The sequence below is a fragment of the Anopheles maculipalpis genome, chromosome 3RL (assembly GCF_943734695.1).
Source record: "Anopheles maculipalpis chromosome 3RL, idAnoMacuDA_375_x, whole genome shotgun sequence".
Taxonomy (NCBI): Eukaryota; Metazoa; Arthropoda; class Insecta; order Diptera; family Culicidae; genus Anopheles; species Anopheles maculipalpis.
Window position 1 is genome coordinate 40,999,309 of NC_064872.1, and position 21,641 is coordinate 41,020,949.

Consider the following 21,641-nt stretch of genomic DNA (forward strand, 5'->3'; position numbering starts at 1 on the left):
TGATCAAAAACCAGCAACAGAATCCTCCCATCAACAACATAAAATAGAAGCTCCGCAGACGCTTGTCTTACCAAAAATAATATCGCTTAACGTTGGCTGCTGTTTCCGTCTCGAACCCGCCCAAAGCCCCTAATCGCTCCCCCTTCATGCCATGCCACCCGTGCCAACCGGATCCCACAGACACGTTATTTCACGCGCCAATTTATTGCGCCCGAATCGCGCTGTTCCGTAGATGGGTGATTAATTAATGACACTGGGACAAGCACTGTGATCCATTGCTCTTCTTTTAGGAACATTTTATTGCTCTGCTCTCGTTCGCGATCGTACCGTCGTTCAATTGATCGTTACTGCGCTCGTTTCCCGGCTGAAGAATCTGTGGTTACAGGAAAAAGGTTGGATAGTGACGGAGGTCTCCAATTTCGGCAGGTGCTGAAATTGTTAATTTGCTCTCCTGTTGTCTCGCTGGTTGCACCACGCACCGCCGGGATCGATCGATGATTGCGCGGTTTCGATTCGCCAAAAAGCTGTGCGTGTCACACATTGCTTGTGATGCGCTGTACGTGGAGTTTTTGGAGGATTTCGTTTCGCCATCGTATTAGTCGTGCACGATGGGTGTGTATAATAATTTCAATATCCGATGCGTAGATAACGCTATGGGATTGAATCCAAACTGGACCGGAAAGCAGCGGACGTGAAATGTTGGAACGAATTTTCAAGTGTACCGAACCGTCCATTTGTTAATTGAATATCGGAACGAATTCGATTGGATTTCGGACAGTGTAGACCCTAGACGAATAACGTAAGTAGCATGACTGGCGCTGTCAGCACTTGAATCATTTCTATGTTTTACCGATCGGTCAGATTGACATTTATACTCCAGTTGTTTTGCAACGGGGAACGATCACAGATGGTTGAAACTTTTAGCCGGTGTTGACACATTTTTTTTCTCCCCTTTAGCACGTTGACGTCCAATTTAACGGTCCGTTATCGTCGAACAAGCAGGTCAGTTATAGCCTGCGGACATGAAGCAGCAAAGCTTTGTGACGAATTTCTACGCACCAAACAGAGAGGATTAACCCGATGATTGAACAACGCGGTTGCTGGGAAGGAAAGAAAGCGTACATAAGTTGCGTGCGAGAAAAGATAACACGTGTACGGGGAAGGCGTTGTCCCTCCGGCTTGGTTGGTTTGTTCGATCCATGCTTCTACCGTGACTTTTGACGTACGATCCACTTGTCGTGTGCGTCTGCCATCATCATCGTCGTCTATCTAGTGCTGTAGGGTGAAATCGGCAGGGCCTTATTTTATCCCAATTAACCTTATCCACAAGGGGTCTGATCGTCTGCGTCGAATTCTCCGGAATCGTTCGTCCAAAGAGCATCCATTCGCCTGTTCCTTTTTCGGGAGAACGATGCTTGCGGGACTAGCGGTTTACTTAATCTTTTACGGTGGATCGAGCAGATGGAATAGGTTGGAGGTCCTAGAGGGACGCATACCTGAGCTCAAGACGGACGGTTTGACCACAAACACAACACGATGGCGGCCAGATCTTATACAAAAAAAAAAACTGGCTTCGAGGGATACGATCCATGGCTGCGGAAGACTACAGACACCATGCAGGCTGTCGATAGGTTTGAAACTGCGTGTACGACGACGATCAACACTGAAGCTCAACTTTTCCCTTGACTCTTCCGCTCCGCTACGACCGGCGATTATATCTCACTCACAAAGGCCCGAAACGGGAGAAAAGCTTTCTTGACGATCATGGAAGATTTTCTAGATACTTCGGCTGTCCGATCGCAAAACCAAACACTGCTCAATGTGTTTCTGTTCCTTCACATTCATATTCATTAAGTGGGGATCTCTCACTCCAACTTAACGGAATGAGATGCCAAAGAGTGGCCCCCGTAGCATACAAAAAAAAAACTCCACCGTCGAAACTGGATTTGGACAGAGGATAGAAATTATTACCCTGAGCCCTTTAGCCCTGGTCACTGGCGTCACCTTGCTTGCCTACTTTCTTCACATCTCGATGGAAGGTTGCGTTCACCATGTCCGCTCTGTTTGACCACTCGAAGGCTAAAATTGTCGACGCACGTTCCAGCTGGCTGTGAGATGGAGTGAGGCCACCGGCCCAACGTTTAGTGATGAACTATTAGCGCTCTAATGATTACCATTAATGAAAGAATTTCTTTCTGATGGCAGAGAGTCGTTGGTTTAGCTCAGGAATAGGAACTTCTGAACATATGATGAAGGTACACATTTCTTTTCCTGGTTGGCATTAGGGCAAGCTTCTGTTTTGGTAGAGTTCAATGTTGGCTTCCTGAAATTTAAGATATTCAAGATGTTTCCAAATAAATTCTCCGTTCAGCCCATGTTGTTAATATACTGGGTGTTATTGTAATGGGTGTTTTTAATACTTTCTAATTCAAAAAATGCCAACGGGTTTGTGTTATACACTGACCTACTACTGGATAAATTGTCTAAAAGTGAAATGGTGCATTATTTGTAAACGTAATAACTAAATTTTTGTTTGTATGCGAGTTGGAAATCCAAACGAACAAATTATCGTTTTTTCACGATGGCAATGTTTAGGTCTTCATGAAGAGAATCTTTAGTTACAAGGAGGAGAAAAACTACAATAAATAACCGAGTGAAGCTAATGGAGTGCCAAAAGCAACTAAATATAATTACCGTTTCGGCTATTGGACACACCAGAAACATCCGAATTGCTTTGGTACCGGTGGCATTAACGGATTCACTCGGATTTGAATTTATTTTTGTCTATTTTAGCTTTTACTTTAAACGTTTATTTGCCACTCATTATTAAGATTTTCTGGTAAAACGATATGGAAGTTAAGGTGATGATAATGATTCCTCAAAATCTATGGCAATTTAGAGATTCGCTTAGATCGTTCGTTTATTTTAATAAACGTATAAATATAAACGTGTAATAAATTTTTATTCAGTTTGGAGTGATTATCTTCAAAATGAGCAAATATGTTCAGAACTTGTTGCGAGTTTTCAAAAGAATTTTTTTTTTCGTTTATTTATAGAGGCTTTGAGTCTTAGAGACTACATTCGCCTCTCTACTGCATAAAAAAGGATGGTTTAATCTAATACAAAACTATGGCATATGTGGCTTAAATATTATGGAAAACTATTGCCTATAAAAGTATAGAAACTATTATGGCATACAGTATCGGATAAGTTTAAACTATTGCTTAAATTTCTTTGTATAAATAACTGATGCGTAAAAATGTAATAAGGCGGTTCTGCTGGAGTTTGTCGGGTGATAGAATTGTCGTTAAATCAGTTTCTAGTTGGCAGGTGGCTCGGTGTGTCGTGTATCCATGGCAATCGTTGAGGATGTGCTGGACGGTGAGGTCAACACCACAGAAACTGCAGAGTGGACTAGGTTTTTCTAGGAGGTAGGAGTGCGTAAGGCGGGTATGACCTATACGAAGGCGGGAAAGGACTCGTTGGATGTGGCTGCAATTGACATCTTCCCATGAAGAGGTGTTGTGCTTGATAGGACGGAGTTTGTTGCTGAGGTCTACGTTGTCCCAGGTGAAGTTCCAGTGTTGGGAGATGATGGTGTTGGTGAAGCGGATGGCATCACGGCGTGAAAGGCTGTTGTATGGTTTGTCAGGATGGAGCCGACCATCGTTGTCAAGTTGGTCGGCTTTCTCGCTTCCGTTGATTCCGGAATGACCCGGAATCCAACAGAAAACGATTGTCGGGGATGCATGCATGGAGTCTAGAAGCTGGATGTTGGGGTCTTTGGAGTTGCCGTGTTCCAGGGCAGCCAGAACACTGGCACTGTCGCTGAATATGACGTTCGGTCGGTCAGTCTGTAGTCCTTCGTCGGTGGCTAGTTGAATCGCTATTGCTTCGGCGGAAAAGATTGAGGTGTGATTAGGAAGTTTGATGGCGCAGTTGTCTGTGGTGGAGTGAATCCCACAGCCGGCTGAGTCCAGATAAACGGAGCCGTCTGTAAAGATATGATGAAAATATTTGTATTTAGTCTGAATTAAGTGAGTAAAGGTACTATTGGCGATGAGGCTGTTTTTTCCGGTTCCCCGGAGAGAGCTTTTAAGTTCCCAGTTTTAAGTTCCCAGGCAGGTGTACGGAGATATCAGGGACGAATTCCCTGGCGGGTGGCTTGGATGATCGGTGGTAGTTGTTGGTTGGTGAGTGTCTGTAGTTCTGCTTTTGCTCTGGTGATGAGTGCAGTTACGTCGAGTCCTTTCTCAACGATCCGAGCTGCAGCTTCCACTAGTCGGTTGGTGTTCCATAGGGAGGAGGCCGCTTTCGCAGAGGAGGGAGTTGATCGGACTGGTGACAAATGTACCAGTGGCATAACGTATGGCTGTGTGGTAAATAGGTGCTACTCTCTTCTCAAAGGTTGCTCGTTCGCTTGAACCAATCTCTATGCCGTAGAGTTCTTTGGGTAGGAGCCAGGCGTTGATGATGCGGTTTTGTGTTATACGGGAAGTCCGAGCTTTGCCGGTTCCGTTTTCAAGAGAATCATCATGAGACACTTTAGTGAAATGCCTTTAAATATACATAAAAATACTCAAAATCATTTCATAAACTTCATGTAGGTTGAGCAACATTAAAGGAGCAATCAAATTTAAATTTTAAAAAAAATTGTTTTTTTTATCCTTCAATAATGTTTCCAATATATGGGAAAAAATTGCATTAAATCTGTTTCATTCGATTATTGCCTCCAAAATCTCCTATATGATTCTACTCTCGCTTCTACTTTACGCTTCCCATTGCAGACAAAGTAGAGAGAACAAATTTCAAAATGGCTGCCCTACGTAAAATCTTCAGTTCGGGAATTCGCGTTACGTTATTTACGCTCACAGTACAATCTTACGCCTGAAGTATCCGCTGCCTGGCCGGTTGTTCCGCCGTTCAAGTTATTTCGAGTATGGCGCGAAGATTCGCTCGAAGCACTAACAGCTGTGTGCGATGATGCGTTGCTCACCAGCCGGAACAAACCAAAGGAGCCAGGCATCTTCCATATCGGGAATGGGCTGGTCGTTGAACTTGGCATGTAGCTACTCTTTGGGCTCTTTTGGTGCCGTTGAGCGCGTGAGTTTTCTACCGGACGAATGTCCCACTTCTTTAGCGAGCCCTTGTGTGACCTACGTACAATATGTCTGCACTCACTATCGCATCTATGGTTCGCCGTTTTGCTAGATGGATGGATGGATGGCTAGAAAGTGGCTGTGACAAAAGCCCCATAGACACGCATCTGCCCGCTGGCAACGCGTTTTAATTCCTTAGTTAAAGGTATTGAAATTCATGATGATTCATTCACGCATCATGTCGTTGCGATGGTAGTTGGAAGACAATCTCGGAACTGCTGGAAGCGAGCTCGTCGAGTTGGATATTCCGGTTATCATTAGCCGGGTGGAACGTGCTTGATGGAGATGTAAATTTAATTATTCGCCATCATTGCAAACAGTTTTCCTTTCTCTCTTGTTTGTTTAAATATTTTCTTTCTTGAGCTTGAGGCAGTGTTTTGTTTTTGTAAGTGATTTTACTTTAGTATTTGATGTATTTGATGTTATAATAATATTTTTATTGTTGGAATATCTGCTTGTACGTGAATGATGTTCGTCTGAAAGAAAAAACTTTGAAATACGATCGCTTTTCTGCAAGCAAAACGGTGATCATGGACATTCTTTCTGCCCACCTACAGCGTTACAAGTCAGAACGCCTTTCAGAATGGGTCTGCTCATCCGCGATCACGGCGTTAACAGCTCATTTTGTGAGCAAAATCTTATACATTACCTTCGTACATATAGTCTTCACCTTTGTGTTCTGCCACGGGGCTGTATTTGGTGTGCACCTTGTGCTGGCTCGCTTGATTGTCGGCACTTCGTTTGTTCGCAAGATGTCCGCTAAATGAGGCAGCATAAAACATATCATTACGGCTTTATGTTTATAATAAAAACCGTTAATGAAAAACTATCACGAACCCGTGAACGATGGTGCAACGATGTGGCTGGACGTCGTAATAAACCGAAATGCATAAAATTCGCCACGCTGCAATTGCAGTGCGAAATACTAACTGCATTCGAACGAGCTTCCCGAGACGTTCTGCATCGCCCGGAGATCCCGAGACGATGGCGCGGCACTCCAGCACCGGTACCACGGGAGGTGGTTGTTTATCTTTAGCGCAAACCGAACCCGGGGTGTGAAATGGGGCCACGTACGCACTCCAAAGCATCGCAGATTTGACGCAACTTTCGCCCGAAAGCGGTGCGAATATCCAGGCGTGTGTTTCGTTGCTAAAAAATAAAAGAAGCTACCAAACCCTACCGGGCAAACGGTGCAATCAAACCGTGCCACAGTGCCGGATCGCTCCCGTAAGCAGCAATCCGAAGTCAATTATTTCGTAATGCTTATTTACGAAATGATGGCCTTTGGGGTTGTTCCGCGTTGCGTTACGGTTTTCGGGAAGCTCGTCTCCGCCCCGAAGGAGAGTTCGGTCGATGTTCTGTTGTGGCTGTGATTATCATAACGGGAAACTCTGCTAGCCCTGGGTGGATGGGATTCCCGGGGGGGGGGGGGGGGGGGGGAGGGCTTTGCAGTTCAACCGGCCGATCACGATTCGGCGATTTCCGCAAATTGGTTGCCTCCAGAAGTTTAACGACAGCATTGCGTCGTAGGTAGCGCAAAGCTTGCAAGGGTTAAAAATATGTCACACCACATCACCAAGCTGGTGTGAGAAGTGCAGCACACCAACAGATTGTCTCGCTGGATGGATGGATGTCTAAATTGGGGTAAAGTAGTGCGTCGTTCCTTTGCTCGGTCCAGGCTCTGTTCGAGCAGGAACCCATTCTGACAATGCAGCTCACCAGGAACAGTTCGCCAGGAACATTCCGGCAAGCCAAGCGAGGTGAGCCACGTATTACTTTCAAACTCAGGTCTCGACGTGAGCCCAAGTGGTGTGATTGGAGAATTTTAATTATATAATAAGATTAAGATCAATCCTATCGATTGCTCTTCGCCCGAACGCAGCTGACGCCGTATCTTAAGAAGCTCGCTATTCCTCATTCTCGTTTGTTCATTCACTCCATTCACTGCGTATGGTATGGTAGACGAATGAAGCAGGAAAATAAGCGATGGAAATCCGGGAACTTGCAGAACCTGGCGCAATTATCTACGCGTATGTACGCGCATGGAAGTGAATGAATTCGCGTAGCAAAGGAACGGCAATCATGTCGGGTAGCATGTTCCAATACTTCGCGTGCGCGTCAACCGGTGAAGGGGTCTTCTGTCTGTCCCGGGGTGTCATTATGCTTGAGTATGTGCGTGAGCGATTGACGGGCAAAGGAATGGTTCAATACAGCGTGCCAAGGAAAATTGAAGCACACGCAAATACACCGAATCCAGTGCGCCGACTATAGATATTCCATTGCGTGCCTTGAGTGCTACTTATTTCTTCTTCATCTGAAGGGGAGCACGGACACTTGATTGTTCCTGGTTTCCTTACTGTTTTGGGTTTTTGGGTTTGAGTTTTTGCAAAAAGCTACATTGAACTCACCCGACATCAGCTGAGAAGCGGTAAAACCAGCAATGAATGGAAGTCAAACGCACGATCTTTTTGGCGTTCTTTTTGTAAAGCGAAACTAAACGATTTGAAAGGAACAAGGATACGATATTAAATGCGTAGCAATTTCATACGAGTGTGTTTGTTTCATTTCAGATGCATCTTCATCGAACGAAGCCGTCCACCTGCAGCAAAGACTGAAGAGCCTCAGCTCAGAGTTGGTGACGCTGAGGAACCGACTGCACACCGGTGGCCAGCCCACCGGAACCGGACCCAATGGAGGCGGTGGTGTACCTGTCGGCGGTGGTGCAGTAGTATCACCAGCATCGGCACCAAATACTAACAACACCGGCTCGGGCCATAATGTTGGAACGCATGGTACGGCCGGCCTGGCGACACACGCAAACAACGCGTCCAGCAACAACGGTCTCCTAACAAGCACGGTCGGTGCGAATGGGATCAGTGTGCTTCCACATCTTGCCAACGGGTGCTCCAATAACACCACCACCACTACCAACAACACCAACAACAACAGCAGCAACAACAACAATATCAATAATAACAGCAACGCCAACAACAGCGCTACCAATAATGCTAAGGTAAATCAGGAACATGGCATGACCCCAGAAATCGAGCTGCAGCTGCCAAATGCCCCACGATTGATTTATCGCTGTTTTGGTGTTCTAAGGGTTATTGAATGCCTGTAGCATGTAGGGTCTGGTTCGTGACTTTAAACTGATGCATCCATATGGTGCTCCACTTCTCTTTCGTGTCTTTCGATAGAATCACATGCTAATGACGAGTGCAGCCCAGTGCATACCAGCAAACCAGGCGAGCAACAATCTGAACGCCTCGCAATCGAATGTCAACGTCTTGCCAATTGTTTCACCACGAAATACCTCAATTCCATACCCTTTACCACATCACAATGTCAGCAGCGGCACAATGCTTCACGGCGGTAAGTAGAGCGGGGGTTTCATGTATTCTTAGGTGCATTTCGTTGCGGTCAGCAACTTTGGAAAATAGATTACAGGAGAAGACCTAAGTGTTGGTCTTCCAACTTACAATTCCGTAAAACAAAACAACAAAATTCTCATTCAGTATTTACGAAGATTACACAGAGCTTACACCAATCCAATGTAAAAACAACCCGATTGCCCACCAACAACATGTCCGCCCAGCCATAGAACAGAAAGTCTTCATGTTCGAATCTCGGATATGACCCTGAACACATTATTCTTCGGATGTTTCATTCTGCGGCCGTGATTTCGTTTGCCACTCGCGTACGCGATCATCCATCAGCCGTCCAACCTGAGCGGCATAATAATTTGTTTCGTGTCCGTGCAAATCGCACGGTCTCCGTTCCGTTTCTTCACGAGCGCCGGCGTAGTAAAACGATGGCAGTGACTGATGTGACGGCGATCCTGCGTTGCATAATGTCCGATACCGTGGGGCGCGGATGGGCTTCGTTCCTTCGCGTACCGGGCATCCCTAGTCGTTGCCCCACAGCCTCATCAAAATGGCCATGATTATAGTTCATTTTACTTTCATTCACGTCGCAGCAAGACGGAGAAAGAATGCAAGGGGTTTTTCGGTTTTCTGCACGCTCTGAAGGTGATCGGTATTAATAATAATAAGGAATGCCGCGCCTGCTCCATTACATGGCGGGTGAACATGTTGTTTATATGATTGACCATATAATTTGTTTTATTGGCAAAGCATAAATCAGAACGTACCGCGAAGGGTAAACATTAAAACAAGCATAGCGACAAACAAAAGTAAAACAAGAACTGTATTATTTTCGCTTGCTCCTAAGGAGGAAAATTAAAGGAATCTTCGGTAAACATCAAGTAGAAGATATGTTTTTAGGCAAAAATTGCACAGCAGTCAAGGCAAAAATCAAACCGAGTTAAGGAAGATGACAAGGAAGAGAGATTTTCCATAAACTATATCACCATTTTAAACTTTCCAGTCAGTAAACAAGGCTTTTACTGATTGTAACGTCATAGCGATTTCATCTCTCATCGATCGATTTCACTGTACAATCGGTTCAGTGATATTATGAAAATGTGTTGGAGAAAATAAGGATGAGTAATCTCCATACCAACACGGAAACCTGTCGCTGTGTAACCTTAATCGTCGCTGCTAACAATTCCGTTGATAGCTCATTTGAATATTTGGTGAATTGATGAGCCTTCCAGCTGTGAGCACATGCTTAGTGGAGGCGAAAGTTGAAGCCGTTATCATGGCACTGGTTGATCTTCTCTCGCTCTATCTACTAGACTATCACGTCCCGTGAGGATAAGTGTATGCGCAAGCTATTAAAGTGAAAAATAGACCCGCATTATTTGAACTCCGTTAAGTCCTTCAGGTGAAAAGTTACAGAACTAGTATTGAAAAAATAAATTTACTCCCGGAGAGTATATCGTACGAATCTGGAACTCTTTCTCAAGCATTGAATGTGTAATACGAGGGCTGACAATAAAGTAAGGTCTCCAATTTTTTTTTTCATAGAAAATGACATTTATTTACAAAAAGCGATACACCGTTGGGAAGGCCAAGGTCTTGGCTACTTTTCTACATAATCGCCATTTTTTCCAACACCTTGCGCATCCGCACGATGAACTTGTCTATGCCGGCAGAATACTACTCTCCGTCCGCCTCGTGCAGCCAGCGCGGAACCTCGGAACCTCCGTGTCACTTTCAAACTTCTTCCCTCCGAGATGTTTTTTCAGGGCGGGGAACATGTGGTGACTTGGGGCCACGTCGGGACTATAGGGAGGTCTACAGGGAAGGAGGGACTATAGGTTTTCGGTCAGCTGTTTCGGCACCCATCGGGCAGAAACTTTGTGATGCTGCAAGTTGTTCACAAGGATATGACCGATTGTTTCGCTGCTACACACTCCTCCAAGCTTCTCTTCCAAGTCCCTAATTGTAGCACGGCGGTTTTTGAGCATTTCTGCCTCCACTGCTTGAACAATCGCATCCGAGACCGACGGTCGGCCGCTTCTCTCCTCGTCGTGAACATTAGTGCGCCCGGAATTGAACTCGCGGCTCCACTTACGCACGTTTTTTTTATGTCCATACACTTTTCCCCGCAAACTTCAACTAGCTGTCGATAGATTTCAATAGGTATCACCTTTTTCGCACTCAAAAAACGTATTACAGAACGCAATTCGCACTTGGACGCTGACGCGAGGGGTACCTCCATCGTTGACGGCTGCTCAGCCAAGACTGGGCGTTCGGGGAAGCCTCACCCAGCATCAAAGTGGTAGTGGGGGAACCAAGGAACACGGCGGTGTTGCCAGATTTCGCCTGGCGCGTGATCCGGCGAAGTTGCAGCGTTGGAGACCTTACTTTATTGTCAGCCCTCGTAATTATTTTGCCGCAGTAGGACAGCAATTAGTTGATGGAATTTGGTTGTAAACTACGTGTTTTAAGCAAACATTGTAATTAGATGCGTTTTGTGCGCGAGTTTGTACATCTGTTTGACCGATCACTAATATTTTTCTCTGACTATTATCAGATACGATACCATGCGGTGGAACGCTTCCGAGACGTACGGCGATGGGCTTCGGCGGCAACTCAATCCAGTACAACATGGGTGGACATACCGGCAGTGGTGGACTTGGCACAATCGTCTCTCCTAGCGGTGGTGGATCTGGAACACTGCTTGCTGGTACCGGGTCCACCACAGCTCACTTTCGAGATCGGCAGGAAGGCACCGGTACTAACGAGATGGATGATCTGATACATCTGCCTGGTCCGCTTACCGAGGATGCCGTCATGCGTACGTTGCACAACCGCTTCAATGATGGGAAATATTTCGTAAGTATCTTTAGGGAACATCACTTTTGGGTGTCTTTCTATCTATCATGCAGAGGAATGGGAACGGTGCAGTGGCTCATGAGTGTATAGAAACGATAGTTTTATTGTTTAAATAATTATGGTCAATCGAATGGTGGAATCTACCTGTCCTTCGAGAGATAGTGTTTGGCTAAATGTGTCACAGCTTTTATGGTAACTGGTGGAATCAGATTTGTGAGTAGAATCAATAAAGTACCAAGCTGCTTGTCTGGGTTGCAATATATGGGCAATAAGAGTTAGAAATATGCCAAGAAACCACATCTACTACACCCACTCGGAGCTGCAGTTTGGCAGCAAACGTTATACTACCCACTCGGTTCGACATAGAAAATGGCATTAAAAATAAATCCACCCTCCCTGGACCACTTTCGCCCCGTTCGCTCTGTGGTTTATCGGTAATTAAAACATGCTTCAAACGCCCAAACAGAACATTCGTTCATCCGGATAATGGGTTTATGACCCACAGAAATTCAAATAGCGAAAAAAAACACTTCAAACAAGCTCCACCAAAACACTTACTGACCTGCTTTTTAGAGCCGCTGGCACTGCATCGCTCACAGGCACGGGCTGTGCTGCGTTTGGAGTAACTTTTGTTTTCCATTTTCCTTTCACTGTTTCCCCCATTTTACGATACGTAGACTGTAGCAGAAGCCAAATAATTAAACAATCAAACATTAAACAACAATCGCGAATACATGTCAGGGTCAGCAATTTGCGTCTTGACGGTTAGTGCTACCTGTTGCCGTTTGGGTACACGTGTATGAAGAGAAAATTGGCTTTTCCTTCAAAAAAAAAAAAAAAAAAAAACGCTCAATGTGGCGAAATTCTTCGTCCAAAGCCGAGTTTACTCCGAGACGAAACGACGTGCCGAAAGGAATGGAGAAAAGCAGAGTTGTAATTTGAGCTTCAAAAATTCACTTTTTTTACATTCGTCGTCGCACCGTTTGTTTGTGCATCCACCTTCGCGTGAATTGGCGGGGCAGGTCTTGATTAAAGAATTAGCTTTAATGAACGGTTTTACTGACGGTCAGCAGTGGCTCGGGTTCAGCTGAATCTAGGTCTCGATTTTCCTCCCGCCAAGGCTCTCCATCTATTTCGTGGCTAGCGTTTGGCGATTTTCCCTTCGCTCATGATGTATTCCGCTTTCGGACATTTTTCCTTGATTGTGATGATCGTTTAGCTGGAAACTGGTGTGCATTTTTCGTTTCTCACGGAAACCACCAACGAGACATAGAAAAGGCGCCTCGGAGAAATTCAACCATCAAGCGTATGGTACATGTGCGGAGACCATCGCCGGGAAGCGAAAGAAAATCTTACGGAGAAAAACAAAAATCACCATAACTTCCGCCAAACTGGTTCACGGCAATTTGCGCTTGCAAACCACCCGTCTCCACAAAAATAGCGATCAGCGATCAGCGATCATGATTGGGCCTTTCGGAAAGTTGGACAATAACAATGCCGCCACCGCACCGGTCTAGCCCGTTTGATTGATGGTTCGATCAATTTCGGGACCGTGTTGCTACTCATATGGGTGTGTGCTACCCGTGACGGTGAAGCGAGAAGAAATTGCAATCATCCATTGTGCTGACTAGCACAGTGCAGTGTGTAAAAGAAAGTGAGTCTTTTCCACATCGCATCGCGTGGACGATGCTTTGATCTGGCGGCGCCGAATGAAAATGAAAAGCGAATCAAACAACCGATCGTATTGGGGACATTCGAAAGTAAAGTGTGAAGGGGTTCGAGTAGGAAGGCAAATGAGTCGTTTGCAGTGATTGTTTAGGGTGAAATAGAAAATCTATTTGACAAAAAAACGAACCTCAGCCACGTGCTTCAAATACCACCACATGTCCAACTCTTTAAATTAAACTCCACAAACAGATTATTCGTGAAAGTATTCAATGCTAATCGTTTCCCTGTGAATATGGATCTATTAAATTCTTGTTAAAATCTTAATGCTACACCAATTAGGGGTTAGATAGGGGTTGGGATGAATGAAATAATTCCATAAATTTTTCAATCCACCTCATTACATAGATTCGCGAAGAGGAAGCTAACGAAAGCGCACCGGACAAACAAAAAAAAAATAAAATAAAAACATGAAAATAAAACAATCAACACCCAACGCCACGCGAGAAGCTATTCCAACGATCCGCGGCATTTCCGCTGCCCCGCGGAACCGGTCACTTGTGCTGGTGTGGGGTGGTCCCGCGTTTGCGTCGCTTAGTGTTCGTGTTTTGCTCACTCGCCAAGGTATCTTCTCGGTTTGTTGGTTTTGTTTTTTTGTTTCTTGCATTCCATTTTTACGTTCATTTCATTTGCTAAAAGGTAGCCGCACGAAGGCTTCCCTGTACGGTGGCCTTCTTCTTCCGCTCGGTGGCTATCCGGTTGGGTAAATCCGAACCGTACATAAGTAATCATAAAAACTCGCTAAGCTATGCATGTTGTTTGGCTTGTGCACTTCGCAGTTTGCATTTTTGTTTTTGTCTGTGTCCTCCACGAGTAGGAGTAGTGGAGTGTCTGTGTCGGTTCTTCGATGGCAGAAGAAAGGTACGGCTCTTCTAACGGTGCTGCAGGAAACAACTTCTCATTGCTCACACACAAACACACACACACACACACACACATCTGCGTCCGAAGCATAAGCTTTCGTACAACGAAGTCCAACTGAATGGAAACTTGCTGGCCAGCCGGCCATTTTGAGTTGGTCGTATCCACACACCAGCCAAACGTTGTACATATCGGATCACGGTTCACAAGAATCGCGCAAGAGTTAAGCAACGGAGGAAGAAGAAGTTCTGGTGGTTCATTCCAATTAAACGCAACGAACAGGGCACCGCTTACGGATCATTAGCGGGGTACGGCTGACAGTTGGCGGACGGGCAAGGATGGGCCTATGAAATGAAGATTAAAAATAATCATACGAAGGTGGGAATCATCGTTTAAGTGGTTTTGCGCGTTTCGCTCCGGAACACAGATGCGCGCATACGCGAGATCTGACTGTGCAGAAATCGATTTTCTGGGTGCTTCGTGCTGTTTTTGTTTTTCTTCTTTCTTCTGCTGATGCTGCTTTTACTGTTCTTTGCTGCTGTAGATTCGCGTTCATTCGATTCGATTAACCGCACGATTAGCTTGCAAAGCGTCCAACGCTAATGTCTGCCGACCTCCGTGAATATGGAGAATATGGAGCCAGCCAGTACGCACGGCTGTGTGGTGTTTTTATATTGTGGAGGGATCGGACTCGAATCGGTGGATATTTTATTCTCAGTCGACACACGTTGCATTTTTCCAATCGCTTGAAATCACCTTTCTTCTCTCGGGGCTCGGGGGACATTCTTAGGATGCGGCGGCGTCCGATTCCGTCACGGAGAAGGAATCCACCAAAGGGGTTCCGATAACCGTGGTAATCACCTCGATTGGTCGTCGACCTACTTGAGCGTCGCAAGACGTCGCCCTCAGCATTCAACTTTCTACTCGGATCGGAGAGGCTGCTGTACATAAATCACAATCGATCTTCGTACAACGGCATCCGTGACGTGTGCGCCTTCCATCAGTATCGATTAATCCTCATTCATGAAGGGTTTTCGGTATTTGATGATTGGCCGAACTTCTTGGATGTTTCAAAACCGTACAGACCTATCAAACCTATCTGTTTGGTATATGTCAAATTGCTATTTCTTTGGTTTTATTATACAAATGTAAAGGAAAATGTAATCTGAGGTGCAACGAGATTACATTTCTTTTTTTTTTTTTTTTTTTATTCATAAGGGACGGCCAGGCCGTATTGCTGAGATTACATTTCTAACTGCTATCAATATCAGCAATATCAGGAATCTGTTCTAGCGTACGTAGCGTAGATTCAAAGTCTGCACCAAGTGCACAAATAATAAACAAGTAGCACAAAAAGCGTAGCAAAAAAGGACACGTGCAGTTTTCTTGGACGTCAAATTATGTATGACTGAGCTCTCCGTGCTGCAATAGCAGCAAAAAAAGGGCACACAAATAATGAACCATAAACCAGTACGACAGCTAGACCTCGTGCTCTGCTGATCGCAAGTACAAAACTTGCATAACATTCCGCTCACTTCACGGGCTGCTTTATAAAGAGACAGAAACTAAAACCCGCACCTCGATAAGCTAGGCTGACTTTTCTTGTGGCATCAGCTACTGTGAAGGTGGGTGTGTGTGAACAGGAAAGAGGTGTATATAGGCTTAGAGACTAAAAGTTAAGTAAAAACCAGGCGGCACAAATTTGCACGTGCAAATAAAATGGTCGTACACCGAACACGACTCAACGCCAAACGCCAAGAGGACGCCAAACAATCTGTGTCCACGCTGAGAGGAAAACTTTATGAGAAGTTTTGTCTTAACCGAAGGGTATTACAAAACTCGTATAAAATTGTGTATTGTGCGCTGTTATTTGGGCTAATAACGCTAGTAATTAATATGCCTTGTATGCTAACAAAAGTGATTTTTTTTGTCTCTTTTAACGTTATCCCTATTTGCGACTTACTTTTTCTAGACCAACGTCGGCCCAATACTGCTGTCTGTCAATCCTTACCACGATGTCGGCAACCCACTGACACTGTCTTCAACCCGCTCCGTCCCTCTTGCCCCTCAGTTAAGAAAAATTGTCCAAGAAGCCGTTCGACAGCAGGCGGAAACGGGTTACCCGCAGGCGATTATTCTTTCAGGTAAGTCGACGACGGAGCCCGACCCCCACAGCTCCAGGGCTTTGGGTTAAAATCAAAATTCCATTTCAATTTCCTGTTGATAAAATGTCCAACATACGCACACACACACAAAGACAACACCGCGGTAGCACATATGGTGTGACTTTCTCTCGCATCAACATGTCAAAAGCTCCCGAGGCTCATTAGCACTCGCTAAGAGGCCCTAATACACATCATCCATTCGAAGCTTAATCTTCTATCAACTATCTTACCCCGCAAAGGTACTTCCGGTTCGGGAAAGACGCACTGTTCGATGCTACTGCTAAGACAACTGTTCGCAGTGGCAGGCGGTGGACCAGAAACCGACGCGTTCAAGCATCTGGCCGCAGCCTTCACTGTGCTGCGCTCGCTTGGATCTGCCAAAACTACCACCAACTCAGAATCGAGTAGAATTGTAAGTTTTATTTTACCTGTTTGTTTGATTGTCTAAAAAATGAATTTAATAACGTTTAATTCCACTTGTTTTTACTTCAATTTCTTCAGGGACAATTCATTGAGGTTCAGGTGACAGATGGAGCTCTCTATCGCACCAAAATCCATTGCTACTTTCTCGACCAGACGCGTGTCATTCGACCGTTGCCAAACGAGAAAAATTACCACATCTTCTACCAAATGCTGGCAGGATTGAACGCCGATGAGTGTGCGCGGCTCAACTTGGAAGGATACTCACCGGCGAATTTACGATACCTTCAGCACGGCGATATCAGGCAGGACGAGCAGGAGGATGCGGCACGTTTTCAAGCATGGAAAGCCTGCCTTGGTATTCTCGGCATACCTTTCCTAGATGTTGTACGCGTCCTTGCAGCAGTTCTACTTCTAGGGAATGTGCAGTTCATCGACGGACAGGTTAGTTGTGTAATTCACGCGAAACAAAGTAAATCGGTAAGAAAATGAACTCTAGAAACAGAATGCTGAACTTTGGACTGAAGCAAGCGTGCTCGTGCACTGCACGAGAGCAAGCGAGTTCAATTCTAGATGAGTCCAGTCTTTTATCGAATAAAGTTCATGTTTATCGCTGATTGTTGCGCCCCCCTCCTCTCTCTCTTCGTCTATGATGAATGCACATTTATGGGTAATTTACGGCTGACCGCACTCCGGTGCGATTATGATCAGATTAAATTAAGCGTCTGAGCGGAGAGAAGAGAGAAAAAGCGCTGAATTCGTTTCTTTTTCTCCCAATTAACTCATTCCCCTTAAAACATGTTAACAACAAACAAGCCTCAAATTAGTTTGCTGAAAATAAAAAAGTGTTTTCTGTTATTTTCGTCTAACTTTGTGTCATGCAGGGTCTCGAAGTGGAAGTTGTGGGTGAGACAGAACTGAACGCCGTTGCCAATTTGCTGGGTGTGCCATCGGCTCAGCTATTTCGAGGTCTAACGACACGTACGCACAACGCACGCGGTCAACTTATCAAATCGGTCTGCGATGCCAACATGTCCAACATGACACGGGATTGTTTGGCCAAGGCACTGTACTGTAGGACAGTAGCGACGATTGTTCGTAGAGCAAACAGTTTGAAACGGTACGTAATAGGGTTTAAACAACGATTTATAGACGAATAGAATAATCATTTTAACGTTTAAAATTCTAATTCTTACAGACTCGGTTCAACACTCGGCACACTTAGCTCCGACAGCAATGAATCGGTGCACAATCAGGCAGAGGTAGCAAGCCAGCATGCGTCCACGATTGGCGGAAACGCTGGTTCAAAGTCTATGGCTGCGTTGAACAATGCAGTCCGACATGCAACAGATGGATTTATTGGTGAGTAATATAAATGTTTTATTATATTTACAATATATTACTGCAATCGACAGAGTATAAAATAAATGTACGAAAAAACCTACAACAGAAAACCGAAAGAAACAGTACCGAAAAAGAGTTCATTCGCAATTTGCACTTGGTTCATCGTAGTTCATCAAGAATGAACGAAGATGCGCATCTAAAAATATCATCAGATGTGCTAGCGCCCTCTAGCTAGACTCTGTTTGAATTGAAAGAGCTCAGGTCGCAGCCCAAATTTCCCAAACGTAGCCAGATTGACAATTGGATTTGGCTGCATTGGATGCAGCCATATTTTTTCCGTTGATTCATGAGGAATTGGATGTGAAAATGAATAATTTTTAAAATTATTACAGTACAAGCACACCATTATGAACATTTTCCGGGTTGTAATGTGATCACTCGGACGTAGATTTTCGGTCAGCATCGGCGGGGCAGGCGGGCATTACTCACGAAGCTCTTGAAATGAGAAGATTAATGGATTTTAGATACAGTAAATCTAGTCTTGGTGGTCCGTTAGATTTAGGCGGTCCCAAAACTATTTCGTACCTACTATTTGTACCATAATTTTATGCCAAATTTGTAATTCCTTTTATTCAGGATAAAATAACAATTAGTTAAACTGATGACAGTTTCAGTTTTGTAGTTAAGTAGTTTGGGGTAAATCGTTATTGTTTTCATATCGCATCCGGTGTTGCATCAAGAACGTAAGGTTCTTGATGAAAATAGGTTTTTTCGGCATGCTCAAAAACTTCTTAGTTTTCGATTTGCAAAGAAACAAAACTGAGGTTGTTCGAAAAATGTAGGTCACCGATAAGCTGTATTTGTAGTGAAAAATTGTTCCATGGATATGTTTATAAATTGACGATCGTGTTTCCTGTCTGTTTTGTATTGTTTACTGTCGCCTTGGTGCTTGCTCGGGATAGCTTAGAATACTATTTTTACATTCTTGACTAAATGCAGGATATTTGGTAAATAGGTGGATTGGTTCTCAATCTTAAAATGTATGCAAGATAATTTATATTTTACTGAGACATTCAGTTGATATGCTACAGGGCAATAAAAACATTGTTTTTTGTAGAACTTGCAACTTTTACGATGCTTAAATAAATATCATATGTATACGTACTGCTAATCTGTTTAACATTCTTTGTACATTTCCTTAAATTTGAGTGATAAATGTACTTGCATATTGGAGGAGAATTGTTTTAAAGTTGAAGGAATTATTTCATACAGCCTTTCAAATGTATTGGGTAGAGCCTCTTCACAACCTAGAAAATACAGGAATATGTTTGTCATGAGAGAATCGATTGAAAAATAATTAATGTAAACAATTAAATGACAATACAGCGACTTGCCGTCATACTTAATAATAAATAAAAACACATTTTGATAGAAAGAGAGTTAAATTAATGATTAAATAAAAATAATCACTACAAGACAATTCATGGAACAAACTGTTCGAAACTGTAAGAGATGAAATGTAAATGTCTATCCATGAATACTACATCTCCTTTCTATTTTACCTATAATTACACAGGAATTTTGGACATGTTCGGTTTCGAGGAGCCCCGACCAGCCCAGCTGGAACATCTTTGCATCAACCTTTGCGCGGAGACCATGCAACACTTCTACAACACACACATCTTCAAAAGTTCCGTGGAATCATGCCGCGAGGAAGGCATCATCTGCGACACCGAGGTAGACTACGTGGACAACGTTCCCTGCATCGATCTCATCTCATCCCTGCGTACCGGACTGCTGAGTATGCTCGATGCCGAGTGTTCGGTGCGTGGCACGGCGGAAAGCTATGTCGCGAAGATCAAGGTACAGCACCGCAACTCGGCACGGCTCGAGCAGCGTGCCCTCGAACCGTACGATCCACGACTGTTTGCGATTCGGCATTTTGCCGGCCGCGTCGAATACGACACCACGGACTTTCTCGACACGAACCGGGACGTGGTGCCGGACGATCTGGTATCCGTGTTCTACAAGCACACGTGCAACTTTGGCTTCGCAACTCATCTGTTCGGCACGGAGCTGAAAGCGTTGTACGCACAGGAGAATGGACCGCGAGGACTCAGCTTCCGAATAGCGCCCACCTCTCATACGGATCTGCTAAATGGAGATGAACCCGTTTCTACCCTCACGCAAGACTTTCACACACGGCTGGATAATCTGTTGCGGACGTTGGTGCACGCACGGCCACATTTTGTTCGTTGCATTCGCAGCAATACCGCTGAGAAAGGTGGAATGTTTGATCGGGGCGCAGTCGTCCGACAGATACGTGCACTGCAGGTACTCGAAACAGTCAACCTGATGGCGGGTGGTTTCCCGCACCGAATGCGTTTCAAACAGTTTACGGCCCGGTACCGCATGTTGGCCCCGTTCCGACTGCTTCGCCGTTGCGAAGAGAAAGCCCTCGAGGACTGTAAGGTGATCCTGGACTTTGCACTTGAAAACCCGCCCGAGCTGGACGGTTCGGTCACACTATCGTGGGCCCCCGGTAAGCGACATATCTTCTTGAGTGAAGGCATTCGCCAGCATCTGGAGCGATTGAGAACGGAGGTACGCATGAAGAGTGCGACATTGATTCAGGCCACGTGGCGTGGTTGGAATCTGCGCAAACGGCTCGGTACGATTAGACGTACACACGACATTCAGCTAATGGGTGGGGCGCTGCTGTCCGTGAATAAAACCTCCGGTAAGTACAACAGTTCCGCCTTTGACAAGCGTTCCCACAACAACAACAGCACAACGACTGCAATGGTCAAACTGGTTTTGTCTTCAGGTGCTCGAACCGGCAATGTTTCGCACGCAAACGCAAACAATACGGGCACGGCTACGAGACCACGACCGCAACCAATCGCTGGTACGCCACCGCCAGATCCGAATGAAAAGTGCGACTCAAAGATTATCGCACAGACCTGCACGCTCTTTGGGTTGGATTTGGTAAGTTTCTGCACATGGAAGCGATGGAAGACTTCACTCATTTCCACATTGTGGTGCAAAACATACTGCTTGAGACTGCTTGTATTAATGCGTTATCTTCGATGGCTTTTACAGGAACGGCCACCACCAGTACCACCGTCCCGTTCGTACACTGTGACCGGAAATTCAAAGCTCGGCTACCCACAGACACGTATCATGAAAATGAATTTCCCCGAAGATCCGGCTGCAGTTGGTCTTGGGGAGCAGCTGCGCAAGGGTGAAGCTGTCACCGTAACCGGAGCATCTCATCGACGAGGTCATCTCATCGTGGAACACAACGGCATTAGTCTGCATGTGCCCTTCCAATATATGGAGCTAGTGAAGACGATTGCTCCCGTACCGACCGGAGCTGGCAATGCCCCTTCCGGTGCTACGGTACCTTCACCACCAACGGCCACTGCGGTCAATATATGATCGCCGACCGTAAACTTGATCTGATCCCCAAATGTACAGCGCACCTCACGGAAAGCTATGTTCGGAGACGATACTCGGACAGAGTAAACGACTGCATTTTGTTAAATGTCTGAGACTTTTGTGTCAACAGGGAGACATTTCAAATTACCCGACTTCACCCAAACTCTCTACTACTGCTATTTAGTGTACGCCCGTAGATAAGTCTTACTTTGCTAAGCACACAGCAATAAGGTTGAGTAGTTATAGTACTAATGATAAGCATAGTGTTATTATTTAACGCGTAT

At 45.1% G+C, this 21,641-nt stretch overlaps 1 protein-coding gene across 3 annotated transcripts in view; it reads left to right on the forward strand.

Moving 5' to 3' along the window:
- The window catches only part of LOC126563793 (unconventional myosin-Ia), a 38,967-nt gene extending 17,607 nt beyond the window's left edge, over nucleotides 1-21,360 (forward strand). For 2 of the 3 annotated variants that reach the window (XM_050220535.1, XM_050220537.1), the window contains 10 exons: nucleotides 7,730-8,172; nucleotides 8,357-8,531; nucleotides 11,100-11,401; nucleotides 15,960-16,131; nucleotides 16,392-16,564; nucleotides 16,654-17,016; nucleotides 17,457-17,692; nucleotides 17,771-17,934; nucleotides 19,493-20,904; nucleotides 21,019-21,360. In XM_050220535.1, the coding sequence (XP_050076492.1) occupies nucleotides 7,730-8,172; nucleotides 8,357-8,531; nucleotides 11,100-11,401; nucleotides 15,960-16,131; nucleotides 16,392-16,564; nucleotides 16,654-17,016; nucleotides 17,457-17,692; nucleotides 17,771-17,934; nucleotides 19,493-20,904; nucleotides 21,019-21,357 (3,779 nt within the window). In that variant the 3' untranslated portion in view covers nucleotides 21,358-21,360. The remainder of the gene's footprint in view (nucleotides 1-7,729; nucleotides 8,173-8,356; nucleotides 8,532-11,099; nucleotides 11,402-15,959; nucleotides 16,132-16,391; nucleotides 16,565-16,653; nucleotides 17,017-17,456; nucleotides 17,693-17,770; nucleotides 17,935-19,492; nucleotides 20,905-21,018) is intronic. The other variant, XM_050220536.1, reaches the window with a different exon arrangement.
- Nucleotides 21,361-21,641: the final 281 nt, after the last annotated feature.